The 20291-nt window shown below is 41.2% G+C and overlaps 1 protein-coding gene across 2 annotated transcripts in view; it reads left to right on the top strand.

Moving 5' to 3' along the window:
* The window catches only part of ASPN (asporin), a 50186-nt gene that overhangs the window by 6124 nt on the left and 23771 nt on the right, over positions 1–20291 (top strand). The window contains exons 2-3 of one of the 2 annotated variants that reach the window (XM_019537058.1): positions 8247–8409; positions 14526–14638. In XM_019537058.1, coding sequence (XP_019392603.1) covers positions 8253–8409; positions 14526–14638 — 270 coding nt within the window. In that variant the 5' untranslated portion in view covers positions 8247–8252. Of the gene's footprint in view, positions 1–8141; positions 8410–14525; positions 14639–20291 lie in introns of both variants that reach the window. The other variant, XM_019537057.1, reaches the window with a different exon arrangement.

The following is a 20291-nucleotide window of genomic DNA, read 5'->3' as shown; positions in this document are numbered from 1 at the left end:
GAAGTGCGCACAGCAGCATGGAGCCAGCCCATCCCCATCCTTTGGATGAGCCACCCGTGACCCCATCCTACTCCCCTCCCTGTGGCCATGCATTCTGACCCTGGACCCTAAGTGCCACGCACCACCCCAGCTGGGTTAGCAGCCCCACCCTGCCCAACTCCTTCCCTCTCTCTCAGTACAAAGAACCCTATTTCAGACAAATGATAAAAGAGTCTCATAAAGCAAATCTAAAGAAACAAAACACAGAAGTGGAACTTAAGCAAAACCATGTTTTCCCATAATAAGAAAAGCACCAATGGCAAAATGCCTGCACTAAGAGATTCTTCAGCCATAAACTGGTAAACAAGCACTTAATTAGGTGATGAAACAAGAATTTACATCCGTCCAACATTTCCTGAAAGAAATGACATCTCAAACAGAGATTAATTTATAAACAGGATATGCACAACAGAGTTTACAACAGTCCTTCTTGGGTTATATACAATGGTATACAGCAGGATACACCTGTTTCCCGAATTAAGTCTCATAGTAAGTAAACATTGAAGGCCAAAATATAGCCTCCTATATTCCAGTGCTGTCCCCAGTCCTGGAGAGGAGAACCCTTTTTACCTGCTAAGAATGTTGAACCAAACTGGCTTTCAGTTGTATGACAGACTTCTAAAAATGCTAACAATAATTTGATAATAACTCTGTATCACTATTGTTTGTCCTTCAAATTGTTCTCCTGATATCCACAATGTCGCAGGTAACGCTTTAGGGTATATTAGACCTACATTACATAAAATCTGCAATAATGAAACTAGAGAGCCAGTGGTGAACATCATATTCTGGGTAAAAATGGTACAGATTTTTAGAATTCTATATCACAGCTAATACTCGAGAGAAAATCCATTATCTCACCTTTATCAGCTCATACATTTACAAAATCTTGATCAGCAGAAACCTTTTATGTGGTTGATTAATCCAAATAGTTTGTATTTTCTAACTATTAAATACTTTTCACTCACCATGGAAGATTTCTTCCTCTTCCTCAGTGAGCCAGTCTGAGTGGTTCTTAAAAAAATGAGCTAACTGCACAGTATCTGATCTGTATCAATAGTAGACACCACTTCATAACTACTACTCAAAAATGATCTATTATGAAGCATCTGCTAATGTCTACTGTCAGAGAGAAGACCATTGGTCTAAATAATCCATTACTATGATATACAGCCATCCATATTCTCCTAGAAAAACAACTAATTGATTAGGGTGGGGGGGCAATGTTGCTATAAGGTTTCTCATTTGAACCAGAAGGAGCTCCAGACATGGACTCAGCACATAGAATTTTGTGTTGTTTTCAGTAAAGTGGTTTAAGGTTTAAGTGGTTTAAGCTACTGTCTTTTTGGGGGGAAAAGGTACAAGTTCTCTTAAATGGGCAGTTAAGCAAATCTCAGAAAATTATGTTTACTCATTTTTTTGACCATTAGTTTTTATGAGTAGGATTACTAAACAGTCCATAAAGAAACAAAATTAAATTTTCCAATTTTCCTGACCCACGCTTTTTAACCTGGGCAAAAAATAAGATTATTTAGCTTCACTAGCTAATTATCTCATTTTTAAGAAAGGGGAGAGCATAGCCCTCCATGCTCACCCTTTTGATACCATTGGCCATAAATCTTTGCTCACTAAGTTACAAACCCACACTAGGATATTTCAGTAGCTGCAATGTTGCTTTAGGCAAAAGATGATAGGCAATGATCATCAGCAGGGATCTGGGTTTTCTGTTTGCCATGGAAAACAGAGCAAAACATGGATTTTCTCCTTTAAAGAATAAAATCATGTGAAAGTGTGGGTTTCCCCTTGCAGGCTGGCAGAGTTCCTATAAGGAGCTGCTTGCAGCCAGAGGGAGCAGAACACAAGGGGCAGGGGACACCACATGCATGTGTGCATGCTCTGTGTAGTAGCTAATGATGCTATTCAGAAGGCAGGCCCTGGTGTGGGACAGTGCTGAGCTGCTGCGGCCACCAAGGTAAGGTGCAGCAGTGTGCAGTTGTGCCCCCTGCTGCTGACAGGTCGGCAGGGGGTAACTCACCTTGGCAGCCATGGCAGTGCAGTGCTCCCTCCCACACTAGGTCCTGCTCACTGGGCCATGGAGGTGGCTCCTGTCCGGAGCTGGTCCAGCAAGGCTGCAGCTCTATGCCCCACTGTGGGCACAGAAATCTGGAAGGACACATGCCCTTCTGCTCTCCTAACACATTACCTGTGTCTCTGTGCCCACTGTCCCCTCTGTGTTGCTTATAGCACATCGTCCATCCTCCACACAACCACATCCTTCCTCACACACTGGAGGTCCAAGGCCTGGGGGGGAGGGGGCAGTGGGTCAGAAGCAAGGGGCACCAGCAGGGCTTGGGGGGTGGGGGACTGTGGGTTGGGAGTGAGAGGCACCAGCAGGGCCAGGGGGCTGCGAGTTGGGGGTTAGGGCACCAGCAGGGCTGGAAGGGGAGTGGGAGATTGTGGTTTGTGAGTGAGAGACACTGGCAGGGATGAGGGGGTGGGGGGGCTGTGGTTGGGAGTGAGGGGCAACAGCATGAGTAGGGGCAGGTCATTGGCATATCAGGACTGCTCAGCACCACAAAGCAACAGGGGGACCGATCTAATTTACCACGATAAAAATACCAAAATCAAATGCCAAAATATATAGGTATTTATAATTTTTTTTATCATCATGATTGAGGCACTGGTAGACTTCCAAATTGCTTTAAAATTATAAATATATCAATAAAACATTGTGTTCAACTGATACCTATATATATTTTAGCATTTCATTTTAAAATTGCAGAAAAATGCAGATTCGGGGTTTTTAAATCAGAGAATTTTTTAATTACAGAGTTTCGGATTTTAAACAGAGAAAACCAGGATCTTCATCGGTCTTAGCAGTCCTTGAATAAAATGTCAACTATTTGGCTACAACCTTTAGAATTTTGTGCCTTGATCCTCCTTCTCCCTTTTGAGTTTTTAATTTGGTTACAATACCTGTCGGATGGACAGTAGTTGAGTGTATTCCACTTAAATACATGCTAGAGAAAGGCATGATTCACTGAACTACATTTTAAGTTTTATTGGAGAAGCACCCTAACCTTGTAATGTTATTAGGGGATGCTTTGTGGTTGTCATATATTGGAAGGGCTGGAGCAACATCCTACTAGATGCTTTTTGGACTAAATAGAATCATAGGGAAGTTGGCCTGGAAGGGACCTCATGAGGTCATCTACTCCAACAGTATCATGCCTGTCTAAACCATCACAGGAAGAGGTAGTTATCCATGTTAGTCTGAAATCAGGTGGAAAGCAGGGTAGGTATGCATCCAACAGACTAACTCGGTGATTCTCAACCAGTGTGATGCAGAACTCTGGAGTGCTCTGAGCTCCTTTCAAGGGTAACCTAGCATGCCATGCAATGCTGGCATTGTCAGGTGTGCAGATATAATTCATAAAATAAACCTAGAGATTTTAAATAGGGATCCATAGTGTTAAAAACATTCTGCTCCGTTGTGGTCTTTCTGGGCACTTTCACACATGGCCCAGGGGTGGGACGGTGGCGCTTTAATTAGAGTGGCTCTAAGAGTTGCTCTAATTAAATCACTGCCACGTCTGGTAATTGCCACGCTTCCACAGACTCGATTGAGTCTGTTCTTAGGCGCTGGAATTCCAGTGCCTCAGAGCAGCTTCTTTGTGCATATAGGTGCCCTCTGAGTACTTTGCAACAGAAGAGATTCTACAGATTCCTTCCTATGTGTCCATATAATGATGACATCAGTACTTCACCTCCCAGGAACCCAGATAACTTGCTTAGAAAAAAATCCCAATTTTACAGAAAGAAATTTTAAATACTCTAGAGAAATTCCACCATGACTTAACTTCCACATCTCCAAACTGACTCTCGAATACTCCAACCAACAAATTCAGTTTTTAGAAAGCATGGTAAAAGTTTCCAATGGCGACATCACCACCACATTGTATCGAAAAACAATCAACTGCTACAGTGACCTCCACAGCAGCTAGTTTTACCTAAACATATCACTAAAACCATCTTCTACAGCTAAGCTCTACATTACAGCCATATTTTCTCTGATCCCACTGACCAGGATGCATGCTTAAGGATCTGAAGCAAGGATTCCTACACTTGCAATACAATTCTAAAGCCATAGCCAACTCAAATTAACAGAGCCAGACTCAGACCCCACTCTAAACCTGCTACAATACCAACAACCCTGGGACGAAGACAACAGAATCCCTCTGTTTGTCACCAACAGGTCTCAACTTGAACACTTCAGACACATTATTAATGACCCCCAACTCCTCCTGGAAAATGACAATCATCTCAAGGTAGCCATGGGAGTCAAATAACTGTTAGATTACAAACGCCCCCCTGCAACTTCAAATGGCATGTCTCCAGCAAACAACTATCTAATTCCTATTTTCATCAAGGCAACAGACTCAAATGCCAGCTGTGCTCCCTCAGCAATCCAGACCACATCATTACTAGACCAAAATAATATGGATTATAACATCTGAGATTCATTCACCTAATCCTGCCCTCCTCTTTCCTCCCCCTTTCCTACTCTTTGGGCACGTCTACATGTGCTATTAAGACTTACTGCACAGTACAATACTGTGCAGTAAGCCTTCCTTGGGAGCACATCTACACCTGCCCCTTGTTGGGAACCGATCTACTTCTACCTTACTTTGGGTGGGGGCAGGGCTGGTGAGGACCCACAGAAACCACTAGCAGCATTGGTGGCAGGGACAGGGCTGGTGACCACACACAGAAGCTGCTGATGGCAGCGGTGGCCCTGTCAAGGGGGGCACTAGCCCTGCTGACAGCATCAGCGTTGGACATCAGGGAGGGCAAAGTCCTGTTGGGGGGGGGCACATGCCCCCCCTACCAGTTGCCTATGGTCTTGGTGCTGCTCAGCTTCCAGCTCCTGGGGGAGAAGAGGGGGAGGCAGAGAGCTACCCCATCCAGGTGCTATTAGGAGGAGCTGGGAGCTGAACAGCATCAGGTCTGGGGGAGTTTATCATTCCCTGTGGTCTCCTGGTGTTAGGGTGACCGGGAGCAAATTTTCTCCTAGGCAGCGTCTACATGTGTTATTGCACAGTATTTACTGCATGGTTACTTTGCTACCTGTATTTATAGGTAGTAGCTAACTGTGCAACTGACTAACTTCCTTGCAGTAAATGGTGCGCACATGTAGACACTGATGCTTTATTATGCAGTAGATCAGTCTACTGTGCAGCAAAGCATCTTGTTTAGACAACCCAGTGAATAGTAAATACTGCTTTTAATTTAGAAGTTCTGCTTCTTGCAGTCCCTTCACAGCATCTGCTGAAGCAAGCCGTTGCTTACAAAAGTGTATATATTTCTGATTTAGGTTATAACAGGGGTGGGGAGGCAAACTTTCTGGCAGAGTTGCAACAAATTAGCCCCAAGCCTTCCCCAAGAGTCACTATGATACCTTTCCATATTGGATCTACTGCTCACATTTCTACTCCCTGCTTTGTGCACCCTGACCAAGGTACTCTTTTGTGTTCTGCATCCTACCCTGTGGTTCCTGCCTGACCTGATGTTCTGCTTTCTGCTCCCTGTCTTACTGCCACTGTGCTGCCTGTCCCCAAAAGTCTATAAGGTTTACCCTGTTTTAAACCACTCCAACTAAATATCTGTCTAACTTGCTCTTGTAAATGTTTGAGAATTCCACAACTTCTCTAGGTAGCCAATTGAAAAGCTTGACCACCCTCATAGGGCATGTCCAGACAAACATGGTTGCACCACAAACACGTTTGCAGCACTGCATACCACAGTCTGGTGTTCTCTGCACTGCAAGGCCACACTGCCCAAGTGCACATTACTCTGTATTTTTTTCCTGTGGGTATTTTTGATCCCTGGATATCCACCGGTCAAAAAATAACCACGAAAAGAAAAACCGGAGCAGAGCATGCTTGGGCTGCATTTGTTGCTAAAAAGCAAAGCCAGGCTGTCTGGAGATGGGCTGCAGCTGCCAGCAGAGGCAACCTGAGCAGGGTGTGGGGCCCTGGGGCAAATCAGTCCATGCAGAACCCCGCTCTCTCTCTGATCCCAGAGCCAAAGAAGCAGCCATCGCCATCAGCAACAGTGATGGGGGGGGGGTAGCAAGAGGCTGGATGCGGAGGCACTGCTCCGCCCAGCTCTGCATGGCCCCCCAAAGTGCAGGGCCCAGGGCAGTCACCCCAATTCACCCCACCCCAGGAACAGCCATGGTTGCCATCCAGGAGGCCCCCAGGTAAGGGGAGGTTGGCTATAGCCTCCCCTACCACCCCTGGGGTAACGTGTCATGCACCAGGGTGCACTGCTGCTACTTGTCCCTGGGGAACCAAACATCCATGTACATCTGGATGCACCCATAATAAGGAAATTTTTCCTAATCCCCAACCTATATTTCCTTTGTTCAATTTTGCAACCACTGTTCCTAGTACTGTCCCTACAGCCACAGAGAAAAGAATATCTGCATCCTCTCTGTAATTATCCTTTAGGTCTTTAAAAACTGTTATCAAAGTCAGTCCCCTCAGTCTTTTCTTTTCCAGACTAAGTAACCCTGTCTTTTTTCAGCCTTTCCTCATGGACCTAGTTGAGAACCAATGAGGTAAGTTGTAGCAGCACAACAGTGGCTCTCAGCTGAGTTGCTGCCAAATTCAAAAAAGTTAGAGAGAGGTGCCCTGACTCTAAAAAAGTTAAAAACCGTTGCCCTAATGATTAATGAAGCAGTGTGGGTAAGAGCACTCTAATAGTAAGTATACCACAAAAAGATGAATGGCATAATATTCATAGGCACAGTAAGATACTGTGTTTCTATTTTCTGTGAGAGAAGACTTTTCTGAGGTGGTAGGGAACTTGTGACTTCTTTTGGTTTTCTAAATAGCTATGGATAAAAATATTCTTTTTAATTGACATTTTCCTAATCATTTCTCTGACGCAAAGGTAGTTCAACTGATTCAACATCTTTCTGACTTCTAGACTGTACTGCCACATGGAACTAGACCAAGAAGACTCTGAAGTTATAGTTAATGCTACACTATTGCTCACATTAATGGTATCGAGCACATACTTTGTCGGCAAAACCTCTGCTGTCTATGTGGAGTCCCTAGATCAGTGATTCTCCACCAGGGTGCCACAAAATCCTTTTAAGGGTCCCACAGGATGCTACGCGATATTAGAGACATTAGGTGTGCAAACACCTGTATAGTCCACAAGATAAACCAAGAAATTGTAAACAGAAATTCTTTTGGTCTCAAAAATTCTGATGTCTGGTGGTCTGAGTTCTTTACAAAAGAACCGTTCCATTATTTTTCCAGTCAAAAATGAGTAAAATATGAGAGCTGGCATTTTCTGAGGGGTGCCTGGAGTCTAAAAAGGTTTAGAATCACTGCCCTAAATCAATCTGTACAGTAAAACACATAAACAGATGCATATTAAATCAGTTCCAAGTAATATGCTGTTGGCTTCAGTTCATTTTCAGATACAACTGAAGTTTGTAATCCAGGCAAACCTATACCATATAGGCCCTTGTCGCAAAGATCATGTTTCCTTATATGCCATTCCAGTGTTAAAAGGGGTCTTTTATGGTTGGCAACTGAAAACTCAGCTAACTGTATGTTTTATTTTTCAAACATCAGCAGAAGTTTAGAGAGTTTTAATGGCTACATTTTATATACCAATAAATCAATTAATAATTTGATTTTGTCCTGAACAATACAATTATACATACATAGCCAAGTTTTAAAAACTTGTTCCCTCTGGTAAACTGGGATGCAATTCCAAGTCCTTGTAAGAAGTTTTATTATGGAGCTCTTCTATATTATCTTTTTTTTAGAAGTTTAGAGCCAGTAGTATTGTATTTCAAAATCTAATTAACTAATTAAATCTAATTAACTTCTTAACTGAGCTCAATAAACTACAGAAATGTGGCATGAGCATCAACAATTCCAGAGCATTTTTCAAACAAGAGCTTCTCTGATTATGGCCAAAGAGTTCAGGAATTAAGTGAGTTAAGCTAACGGTATAATGCAGTTATTTATAGTTTTACACTTTCTAACTTCAGCTATATTCTGTTAATTTTTTCAAAGATTGGTTATCCTCCTTGAGAAGACATGAAAGAATATGTGCTGCTTCTCTTCTTCGCTTTATGCTCTGCTAAACCTCTCATTGGCCCTTCATATTTTACATTAAAGAACATCATGCTTCAAGACATGGAAGATGCAGATGATGATGACAACAATAACTCTCTATTTCCAACTAGAGAACCAATTCTACCACTCATTCCTTTTGATATATTTCCAGTATGCCCTTTTGGATGCCAGTGCTACATGAGAGTTGTCCATTGCTCTGATCTAGGTAAAAATCTACTTTTTTACACTGAAAACATTCTTCAGAAAATGTTCAATGAACAATGAATTTGTGAGTAAAACCTTCATTTGAGAGGCAAAGTAACAGCAGCTTTCAGGAAGATGGATGATAAATTATTTTTAAACATTTCTAAAGAATATCAACTAATTGTTGTTGATGTTTACTTGTATTTTTTTTTAGCTTCGGTTGGTAAGGAATTCAGCTTACAGAAAGGCAGTGGTAAATCAATATATTAATTTACACAAATAAATGTTTTCCCATCTGTAAACAGGACTATTGAAATGATGAGACATAACTGATATACACTTCCACAGAATAAGAGAACAATCTTCATAAAATAATCTTATGTTCATACAACTTCAGAGAGGCAGGTTCTATATTCTGATACTGCCTTTACTTCAAATAAGAGATATACCAAAGTATGCAGGGATAGAAATATGCAGTGTCTTGCACACTCCCCTCTCTCAAAGAAAAGCTATATGCAAAAGTATTTCACAGAGTGGTGGATCAAATAACAAGAGGAAAGGAAAACACGGGACAAGGAGGCTACAAAAAAAATCAATCACAAGGAAATTACAAGGAAAATGTGGGACAAAGAGACTACAAAAATCAATCACAAGGAAAGTGCAGTGCAAGAGCACGGAAGGGATACTAGCTGGTTAAGTGGAGACTAATATAGCTGAATATTTATAATGATTCCATTTTGACCAAAGGAAAATAAGTTAATGACGTTGTCATTTATTTATTTGTGTAAATAAATTAATTAAGGGTTATATAATACAGTTCATAAGGATCAGAATCTGTAAAATGAACATGGTTCCTGTCCAAGTAAATATTTGTTAGAGCTTTATATATATAATAATTCAAGGTCAATGGCTTGTTTCAATCTTGTACCTTATAGACTAACTAAATCAGAGCATTACTGTATAATACTAGCTTTAGTGAGCTAATCTGTAGTCACTTCATCACATACTGTGATCTCTAAAGTGAGGTAGGGCACATGAATGCTTATGCTATAATCTTTGATTTAATTAATTGAGGGATGGCAATCTTATCTGGTTCTGTGGGGCAGATGAATGACCAGGACTGGTCCATGAGCCAGACTGGACCAGTGGCCGCAAGGACCCCAGACTTCCTCCCCACCCCCATACTGGATGTAGTGCCTGCAGTCCCCATTCTGGGATTTTTGCCGCATGCAGTGCAAGTCCTGAAGTGGCAGGTGCTGAGGACCCTGGAGTGGCTGGAATTGATGCTGTGTGTAGCATAAATCCTGGAGTACCTAGAGTGGTGGATCTTGACCCACAAGTAGATTCTGGAGCCTCTTGCAGTAGATCTCAGAGCCCCTTGGAGTTGATCCAAGGCTGGTGTGGGGAGGTGAGTGCCTGCGTGCATGCACATGCATGCCCCAGCCCAACAGGGCAGTCTGTGGGGGAGGGAAGGGGCAGGGCTAGATCAAGGCCCCCACAGTGACAGACAGGAGTAGGAGTAAGTTGAGCAGGGCCCCAGTTGGGTGGGATGCGCCCCCAAATAAATTTTTACTCCCTCTGCCTCAATCTGCCCTTCCCTGCCCACAGACTTACTTGCTGTGGGGGCATGCCAGCATATAGGAGATCTTGGGTTGCTTTTAAATGCCAAAGGTGACCTCCTACTTAAAAAGGCTGAAGACCATTGAGCTACAGTGAGTGCTGTGATGCATAGCACACTGCATGCAGTGGCCCAGTAGCTGGTCCAGAACTGTACCACATGCAGCCCCTGCTCCAGTCAGTCTAGGACCGGTATTACATGTGGCACCTGCGGGCACCATGGGCAGCACAGGCCCCAGACTGATGGGAGCAGAGCCACATGCAGGGCATGTCCTGGAGACCCTGGGGCAGGCTCCATGTGCAGTGTAGTTCCCAGGGTGGCTGGAACAAGCACTAGCTGAAGCACAGTTCTCAGGCCCTGCCTGCAGAAACAGTTTGGGTCAACTCAGAACGGAGGCAACACAGGGGGCTCCAGGGGCCAGATTCAGCCTGCAGGCCATATGTTTGACACACCGGAGTTAATCTATAAAGTGCAAATCCACCCTGACTTCAGACTAACGCAGCTCTATCCTCTGTCTTCTTTCAATCTTACCTCAATATAACTTTCTGAAAGAGAAAGTTTCTCCCTTTATACTTTGACCTTCCTTTCCACTGCTGGCTCTATGTCTCTTTCTTTGGTACCCCTACCCCTTCTAAATACTCACTAACTGGCTGCTCCCCTTCCCCTTTTCATAGGTCTCATATTCATATTGTCCTAATTCTGCTCTAATGACATTTATTCCAACCTTGTCTCTTACTCCACCTGGTCCTCTTCATTTTTCACATGCATCCCTGCTATTTCCTCGAACTACCATTTCTAAAAATTTGGTCATATGTTTCTTCTTTCATCTTCTCTCCTCATCTCTAAAAGGTCTACTCCATATCCATACCAGAGATGCATAACCTTTCATCTACTAATGCTTCTGCAGTTAGTCATTCTTACTCTTTCACCTGAACCAGATCAGTGTAGGCACAAGTTTTTTTCAATTCTCCTGCACCTGTCATTTTCAATACCCAAATCTCTTCCCCTTCCCACTGTTTTTCCTCTTTTGAAGACTACTGCATTCAACTCTTTCTCTCCTCTCTCCCTTCATGTTGCTGTTATCTACCAGCCACCAAAACAGCCTCCCTCTCAGACTCTGGCTCCTGGCTTTATCACTTCCCCTCTCCTCCCATTTCCCACAGCTTCAAATCTCACTCTTGATGACTTCAGCTTCCATGCTCAGAGTATGTTAGGCCTGTTCAATGGCTACCTCAAAATCAGGCTAATATTGTCTTCTATGAGTGCTGACACTGTTGACTGCTGAGGCCCAGCCCAATGAACCATATGGTAAATCATGAGCTTTTTGGCTTTAGACTAATATCATGCACAGTTTGTACTATATATAAGTAGGTACAATAGTGTTGCTTAAAAGTGTGCTTATGGAGCACCTGTGCTAAAACCTACTGAAGTTCCAAAATAGGTAACCTGCATCAATTCTGGATGAACTAAGTTTATGGGTACCTATAATAATTTACCTATAGGCAAATAACCATACAATGTTTATTTTAAGATGTTTTCAAATTTGCCACTCACTTGCATCTGTTCAGGATGAGTAGGGTCTGACAGTAAGAAGGGGGGGGGGGGAGAGGCTGTGGGAAAAGAAGTTGTGGGGGGGAGGCTACCTGACACACCAGATTTATTTCCCCTGCTGTAGCTGCTGTATTTTCCCTGCAGGGGACAAACTCAAGGCAAACTTGCAATAATTAGATTCCATACCTGGAAATTTTTAACAAATGTATACATTTTCCATATATAGAATCTAAGGATTGTCAGGTCATCTTATATTCAATTGCCTTATATTTGAGTTACCAGAGAAATGCTCTCTACACTTTGCCCTTACTCCCTCTCCCATAGTAAAGCCTGACTTACCAACCCCAAGCCTGGCTCCTCTTCAATATATAACTTGTCTGCTCCTCCTTGTGCCCCACAGCCTCTCTAGCTAGAACCTTACAAAACTGATGTTTTCCACTATAAATCTGTTTTTTTTCCTCCTTCATTTCTGCCATCTTAATGATTTAAAAACTCTACATCTCCAACCTAATTCTATTCCATGTCCTCAAACACAAGTGACTTTGTTCAACTCTCCTAGCCTATACTAACAACTGCTTCCAACTCTTTCATTATATATGAGAAAAAAAACTGATAAAATTCAATGCATCTTTTCTAACCCCATACACATTTTTGCTTCCCCTTACTTCTTCCACTCTTATAATTCTCTTCTTCTTCCTTGTCACGAACGCAAAGTTTCACATCTTCTCTCACCTTCTAACTCCTCCATTTGCCTTGCAACTACCTATCATTCTCTCTCATTATTTCACTTGCTCCAAATTCTCCTTTTTCCTTAGCCTCTCGCTCTTCTCTGGATTTCTCTTTCCACAGTACAAACATGGTTTAGTCTCTGAGGGCATCTTTACATGTGCTGGGGGTGAAGGGAGGGGTGCTTTAATTAGAGTGGCTCCAAGACCCATTCTAATTAAAGTGCTCACAGCGTCATATATATTCAGTGTCCTGCAGTTCAAAATGGTAGCAGAGGCACTTTAACAAAAGCTCTGCTGTCATTTTGAAGGGCAAGGATGCTGAATACATGTGACACAGAGGCTGCTGGAGCACACCAATTAGCAAGTTCCAGAAGGCCCAATTAATTGAGCCTGCTCAGATGTGTGCTTTAAAACACCTCAGATGTGTGCTATAAAACACCTTTTCTTGTTCCCATTTGCCTCTCCAGCTACTGTCCCATCTCTTTAGACTTTTTCACTTGCTAAAGTCATTGAAAGTGCTATATACAACTCTCATTTGAAATACTATATTTTAATACCTCCTAGACTCTTTCCCTTGTCATCTTTGATCAATAAGTGTGTCTAGAATCTAACATTCAACAAACATCAAAATCCTACTGATTCTAACAGTTATAAGGTCAGTATTTCTTATCAAATCCACACAGCTAAAACAGTTCCAGGTGCTCATCTCCTCTTTCGATTACTGCAACATCCTATTCACAAAATGTGACCCGACTGTTGCAGTTTTATAAAGTTCAAACTTAGAACAGCATTTGCACAAGTATTAAAGCCAAAATAATTTATTTTTAGTGTAATACACAACACCAAAATTCAGAGACTCTACTAAATTGAGGAATTTACTCTTGATTTTTTAAAAAAAGGATTAACTAATATTTGGAACATCTTTAGTATAGAAAATTGCATTATCTTAAGGTCTCAAGAAACCCAATATAGTATGCAAAGGTTTAAGACACATTTGCCTGTGCACCTTGAAGGTCTTCCTGTCTATGTAAAGAAATGTAACCATGCTTAACAAAAACAAATATGAATGATACTTTCTTTGTTTAACAGGGATATCCATTTAATAGGAAACTTATTCTAATGATTTACTTTTGTATCATTTTAATATAACATTGGTTGCATTAAATTCATCACTTCGATATACTTTATAATACAACGAGTAAAAAGCTAAAATTGTTTTGGATACAAAGAGTAATACAAAAACTAAAAAGGTAATATCTAGCACGTCTCATATTCAAAATAAATAGAAGAAAGCAATTTCTTCCTAAAAATGTATTAACACAACTAGTAACAATAATAACCAAAAGTAACCAACAACAACACTAATATCTGCTATTTAGCTCCATTGAGTCTTCTTCTCTCCCACAGGTCTGAGAAAGGACAGAATGATACCCAAAACCTTAACTATGTCTATCAGTTGGTCCAATAAAATCTATCACTCACAACAATTCTTAATACCTATAGGAATTCTGCAAAGAATCAGATGGCATGTACATTACTTAAAGATTAAGTAGAAGGTGCCATCCTTTTATTCTGAGGTCTTAACTATATTAAACAAAATGTTTAATAACTATAAACAACTGAATTGGAATATCTTTCACTAGTAAGCATAACTCTCAACTCTCAAACCTACAAATTTGCAACCAGTCCATAAAATGTGACAAAATAGTAGCATTTCAATAAGTAACTGAAAAGTGAAAGTAGAATCCTATTTTAAATATATTTTCTCATTAGGGTAATGAATTGTTTTTGCAATCTGTTACAAGTGTTGTTGTGGTTATTGGATACCCTGTTACAGGTTGCAAAACAGATTTATTAAATTGAAAAGGACCAGAAACACAGATTTTATATTTAAAATAATTAATTATGACACAATATGTGACAGAACATTAGCATTAGCACCTGCATCTCAGATACTGTGTAGGCTGGGAATCTTCCCCTCATGGAAATCCAGGAAGGATGGCCCATGCTCAGACTATCCATACAAACATCTCTTCCTCATTTAATTACCCACTCCATAAACAAATATTACATTCACAGAACTATCATAGGGCTGCTGTGATTTCTTCTTATCCTTACCACTGGAGTCCTACGGTCCAAAAATGCTACACTTACATTCTAAAAGTATTTTTCTGTTTGACATGTAAGGTTGTTCTCAGATATATAAAATGTATATGTTTTTGATTTTCTCATACTAAACAGGTCTGACCTCAATACCAAGCAATATTCCACTTGATACTCGCATGATAGACCTACAAAATAACAAAATTAAAGAAGTCAAAGAGAATGATCTCAAAGGACTCACCTCACTTTATGTAAGCTTTTTACTTTTGATTCAGGTAACTGAAAATATGTAGGTAACTGAAAATAATAAACCTAAATGTAATTTGCTACACTTCATCTTGAGCTGGGAGGGCTATGTTGCTCCTTACAGCATCCAGATTCTGTGTTACATACACAGCATCCAGATACTGTGTTGCATACTTCTTTGCTAGGGAAGACTGAAGATGCACTTAAGCTTTTAAGCACTTCAGAAGAAACTTCTCTGAACTTTAAATGACCATAAAGCAAATTTCCTAACATCCTCCCTGTTCCCAAATAAAAAAAAATCTGTGATTAGCAGCCATAAACTAAATCTCACATTATAATACAATGTGATTTTTCTAGGTACTTTCCAAAAAACACACATTAGCCTAATCATTTCCCACTGAAATAAATGGTAAAATCCCATGGACATTATACAGAAACAGAATTATGCCAACATTGAAGTCAACTGAAAATTCTATCTATGGTTTTAATTTTGAATATCAATGTTAACATTAAAATGAGAGAATTGTAATAAAGAACTACTGAGTTAAAATTAAACATATCAGTGTTACAAGACAACTGAATAATCCCTTCCAGTAATGCAAGCAAAGAAAGGGTGACTTCAATGACTGGAATGGCAGTGATACAAATCTGCTGTGGGGTGAGAAAAGGGAGGAAAATATTGCCTTAACGTATTATTACTATAGTCCCATCTCCACAGAATATTTTGTCCAAACTTCACTAGGATGGGATTTTGTGGGTCCAGTCAGCTAGGAGGAGCAGGTAACTATGACTCTCTGGGGCATCCTACCCAGGTATAGCAGATTCTGAACAAGCTGTAACACAAGTTCTAAGTAGCATCTGGAATACAAAGCAGTTATTATAACACCACTTAAAATTACAAGTATTTTCCTAGCTTCTTACAGGTCTTCTAGTGCAGGGGTGGGCAAAATGCAGCCCAGGGGCTCTATCCAGCCTGCAGGGCCCCTAAAATATTTAGAAAATTAATATTCATCTCCCTGGGTTGCCTATCATGCGGCCCCTGATGGCTTGCCAAAACTCAGTAAGTGACCCTCTGCCCAAAATAATTGCCTGCCCCTGTTCTAGTGCATGTGGATTTCCTTAACAGTCTTTTACTTTAGTATGTAGACAAGACAGGCAATTAAAGGAAGAGTTTAGAATAAAAAAACAATATTAACAGAATGCACTATATTCAGAGAGTTGGCTGTGGAAGATAATTCTGCTCTTCTACAGTATCTTTATTAAGTATGTAAAATCTCAATGAACAGTCAGTTGTAGCTACTGTAAAGAAATAAAAAAAACTAAACAAAAGCAAAGATCAAAATTCTCAGACAAGGGTGGGCAATTATTTGGACTTGAGGGCCACTTAAGAAGTCTGGGTGAGCTGTTGCGGGGTGAGGGGGTGTTGACCCAGCCTGGCTTGGCAGGGGGAGGAAGCGATTGGTCCTATCTAGCCCCAACCCATCTGCACTGCACCTACCACTGGATGTGCCAGGTCTCCGTGGAGACTGTTTGGGACCCCAGCAGGCAGCACACGCTTGGCCAGGCAAATGAGATAGCAGTGGTAGATGTGGAGCAGAGTGACAGCAGCAGCTGGGCAAAGAGCCTGGCTGTCACACCAACCCAGAGGCAGTGGGACCAGCTGCAAACACCACAGCTCAGGCTGCCTCCTGCGCTTGGCTCAAGGGACCCACCTCTGGCCAAAATCCCTTGACAGGCTGGATCTGGCCCACACACCGTATTTTGCCTAACTCTGCTTTAAGAGGAACCATTATGTGCTATATAGTGTCTTTGAATAAAATGGATAACAAATCATTTGTAAAAGTGCCAAATTCTCGAATCAAAGTTAAATAACCAACATAGTCATTTTTTTTAAAAAAGGACTCTGGTTCATTTGTAATGGAAAACATCCTGTCTTTTGCACAGTTATAATCTTTCCAGTTGCACTTGGTTACTGAACAACAAATTAAAGTTTGGCAGATCTAAATGATTTTTTAAGGAATCTATTCATGAACGTTTTAGCTGTTACAGATTCATCTACAGTAAAGAAAACAGATGTTCTACAGTCTCAGTTTACAAAATTTAGCCATGTATAAAAATTCAGTTCTATTGGTGGTAAGTTCCCATTGGTAGAAATAATTTCAGGAGAAGGAGAAGCGCAGATGTTCAGTCTGCAACAACTCTTCCATGCTCTTTGCACCTTTCCAAGACCAGGGTAATCCTGGTCTGGGGAAAGCATGAGTTACTCCAGTTCTTCTGTTCCTGGGGGGACTAGAACTGTTAGGGCAAAGCTACTCGCAGCCTTCGTAAGGTAGGGAGTGAGAAGCAGGGAGGGGGCACTACTCTCTGCACTTGACTCCTGGTGCCTAGAAGCTGAGTAGAGGAAGAGATGGAACAAAGCCCTGCTGCTTCCTTAGTTCAGGGACTCTGGGGACCCGCCCCTCCCCCCCCCCCTCAAACCATGGTAACCTTGGTCTCTGGAAAGAAAAGGAGCCTTTCTCCATAGCTTCACTGCTCCTGGTTCCCATGACGAATTAAGCCATGACAAAAAGTGTGGAGATGTTCATTCTCCTAGAAGAAACTCTCCTGGAAATTATTTCTACCTGGGACATTTTTAGTTAATAGCTGGGCTTCTTTTTTCCAAGAAGGGCCAATTCTGCTCTGGAAAAAAAGCTGGTGTCTGTACACTTGTGGTTTCTACCAAGAGAATGACAATTTCTCCCAGCAGAAAATGAATGTCTGTAATTGCCTTTGTGTATAAAATGCCGCTTTTGTATCTACAGAGAAAAATAGATAATTAACCTTATCTTTAACAGTAAAATTAAGAAGAAACTCATTCATTATTCTGTTTTCTTTATATGTAATTTCTAACTTATTATAACCACAAGTTATAGCGAACAGAAAGAAATGAAAAGCCAATGACAGTCAATACTGAAATGTATACTGATGAAAACTCACGATAAAGGTGGTTTCAATTTTTCAGAGCAGTTAATTTATGATTATTTGGCAAGGTCTAACTGAACAAAATCTGCTTCCTTGAAGCAATTTGTCAGGGCACTATTAAAAAAAAAATAAAGCCATGTAATGCAGCCCAATTGCATTTAGATTTTCCTATGAATTACTTCAATTGCTGTCTTTATTTTGGTGGAAAAAGATCAGGTTTTATTTTTCACAAGTACTATGAGCAGACAATAATATTAATAACTATTTGTGAACAGGCTCCGAGGCAATGGAAAGGTACAAATGTATACATTTCTCTGCCTAGACTATTCAAGTATGATCCAATGCAAAAAATAATTTCAGCTAGCATATGATTTGCTAATCACATTTTGTTTCATAGCATGTCCTCAGCTAATAAAGCAAGGATTTCTGCAAGAGCAGAGAAACCAAGGGCAGAGAGACATGTTGTAACATATGAAATGGTCCTAAGTATGACAGGGTTGGAAACATTAAAAAAAGTAGTGTTATTAGCTTCTGGACACACATACACCCTAGCTGGAGCACTACAAAAAACACTGCTCTTAATTCCTCCCTCCCCTCTCTTCCCGCAAGATGCAGGGAGCAGAGACAATATCAGAGCTCTCCTGCTGCTCACCTGTGCTCTATTTAAGTACCATTCCCCTGTCAGAACCAGGATACTGGAACCTGCACTCCCATCCCTGAGCCGGAGAGGTATGAAGAGAACTGGGGGCTGGAGAGCCAGAACTTTGTCCCCAGCTTTGGTAATGGAGGGATGCAGCGGTGTAATTTTGGCAGTGCAGGGGCCTAGGGGTTATGGCAGGGACCTGGGTACTACTGGCAACATGCCACTTGTGTGGGAAAAAGGTAGGTCAGCAGCAGCCATGGGGGCATGGTGGCTTACGTTGCTCCAGGCCCAGATCTGGCATCAGCTCAAGTTCCAACAGCAGTGAAAGGACTACCCAGGTCCAGCTACAGTGGGGAGGGGAAGTGGGGGTGCAGGGCTCTATCAGGCTCTGGTGGGGAGAGTGCTCACAGTGTGCTCTGCTCTCCCTCCCTCCCCCTGTGTAGGTGTGTGGGGTAGGAGCATAGAGCACTGTGTAATGCTGAAGGGCCGAGGAGTTCTCCACCACACTCCCTACAGTGGACATGCATAAGGAGCAGTGAAATGCATCAAAATAGTACCTCATACAAACAGGCTCTTTTTTGATACCTTTCAGCTGCTTTTAGTTCCTCAAAGTGCAGATAGATTTGTATGTCTCACCCTCTGAAGTACTTTAAAGGTGTCTGAACCACTGTACTGGTGAAGTCTATCCACACCTTAAGTGCAAAAGACTAGTCAGAGGAAGACTGTCGTGTTTAAATCTACAGAAAAAAATTCAAGCCTATTTTGGCTGAAGATGATGGTAACTAAGATAAATGAAATTTTTTGTTCTTATGCCCAACATATTTCTTATAAGTAAACTGTAAGGTTGCAAACCAAAAGGAATGACAGAAACATTTAAAATGCCTTTTAAACATTTCAAAGGACCAGCTGTAAAATGTACATACTATTTGTAATATTACACAGCAGCTGAAGCACTCCAATATAGTACCTCTTGAAATGAAGTAATACTTTGAAGTGTTTCACTTCTTGTTATGTATGTACAGAACTAGAGAACACATAGGTCCTCCAGAATCCCACAATGCTCTTCCATGGAGGGAGGCAGTAGGAAGAAGAGTTGTGTTGACAGTCTGGCAGACTGAATCCTGTGAATCCAGTGCTCAGGGGTCTAGTGGTTCAGGGGCTGGGTGTCCACATCCCCATCCCCACAACTACTCCTCCAGACCCTTACTTATCCCTGTATACCTTGCCCCACACCCAAACCACTCTACCTCCCAATTTCAGCAAGGGGGCAGGGTGGGGAGGGTGGAGAAGTTCAAGAGATGGAGGCTGCAGAGCTGGAATGTGGGCTGCAGGGAACCCCTTCCATCCACAGACCCTCACCACACCACTGCTGACCTCTCTGCTCTATTAAGAAATATCTTCCACTTCCTGTAGCATTAAGGGGCTTAGAGGGGTTCTAAGCATGTTCCCCAGCTGAAACATTACCATTTTCAAATGTTTCCAAAGTCACTACTCTTAGAAATCATTAAACAATAATGTTAGTCAACACCTTACAATTATTTTAACCTCCTCTCTAATATCACTATTGAGATATAAGTGATTAGAAGCTTTAAAAAGTACTTTAAATTAATACAGCAGGAAAGAAGTATTTTCCTTATGATAATTTCCAAGTTTTATTCTACATACTGGAAAATCATTAACTTTTACAATAATTGATTTAAACATAAGCAGAGGACTTGCAGTACTTCACGATTTAACCCTTAAATTCTTAAAAATGCTACCCTGCTCCTACTTTTATTGATTTTTCACAGAACTATCACCCACATTTCTCAGCATCCATAAAGTATACTTACTGCATCTTAACAGTAATGTTAACATCTTAACATAATGTTAATTTGCAATTCAACTTAATTAAAATATACCAATTCAGTTTCAGAAATGTAATTGTATGATACTGATATATTGATTATATTCATGTATTGATTGTGTGTGTGTGTGTATATACACACACATATACATACATACACACACACACACACACACACACACACATACATACATACATACATACATAC

Source organism: Crocodylus porosus, unplaced genomic scaffold, assembly GCF_001723895.1.
Source record: "Crocodylus porosus isolate Cpor-Errol unplaced genomic scaffold, CroPor_comp1, whole genome shotgun sequence".
Taxonomy (NCBI): domain Eukaryota; kingdom Metazoa; phylum Chordata; order Crocodylia; family Crocodylidae; genus Crocodylus; species Crocodylus porosus.
The sequence above is the reverse complement of the archived record's forward strand: the minus strand, read 5'-3'. Positions and strand labels throughout refer to the sequence as shown.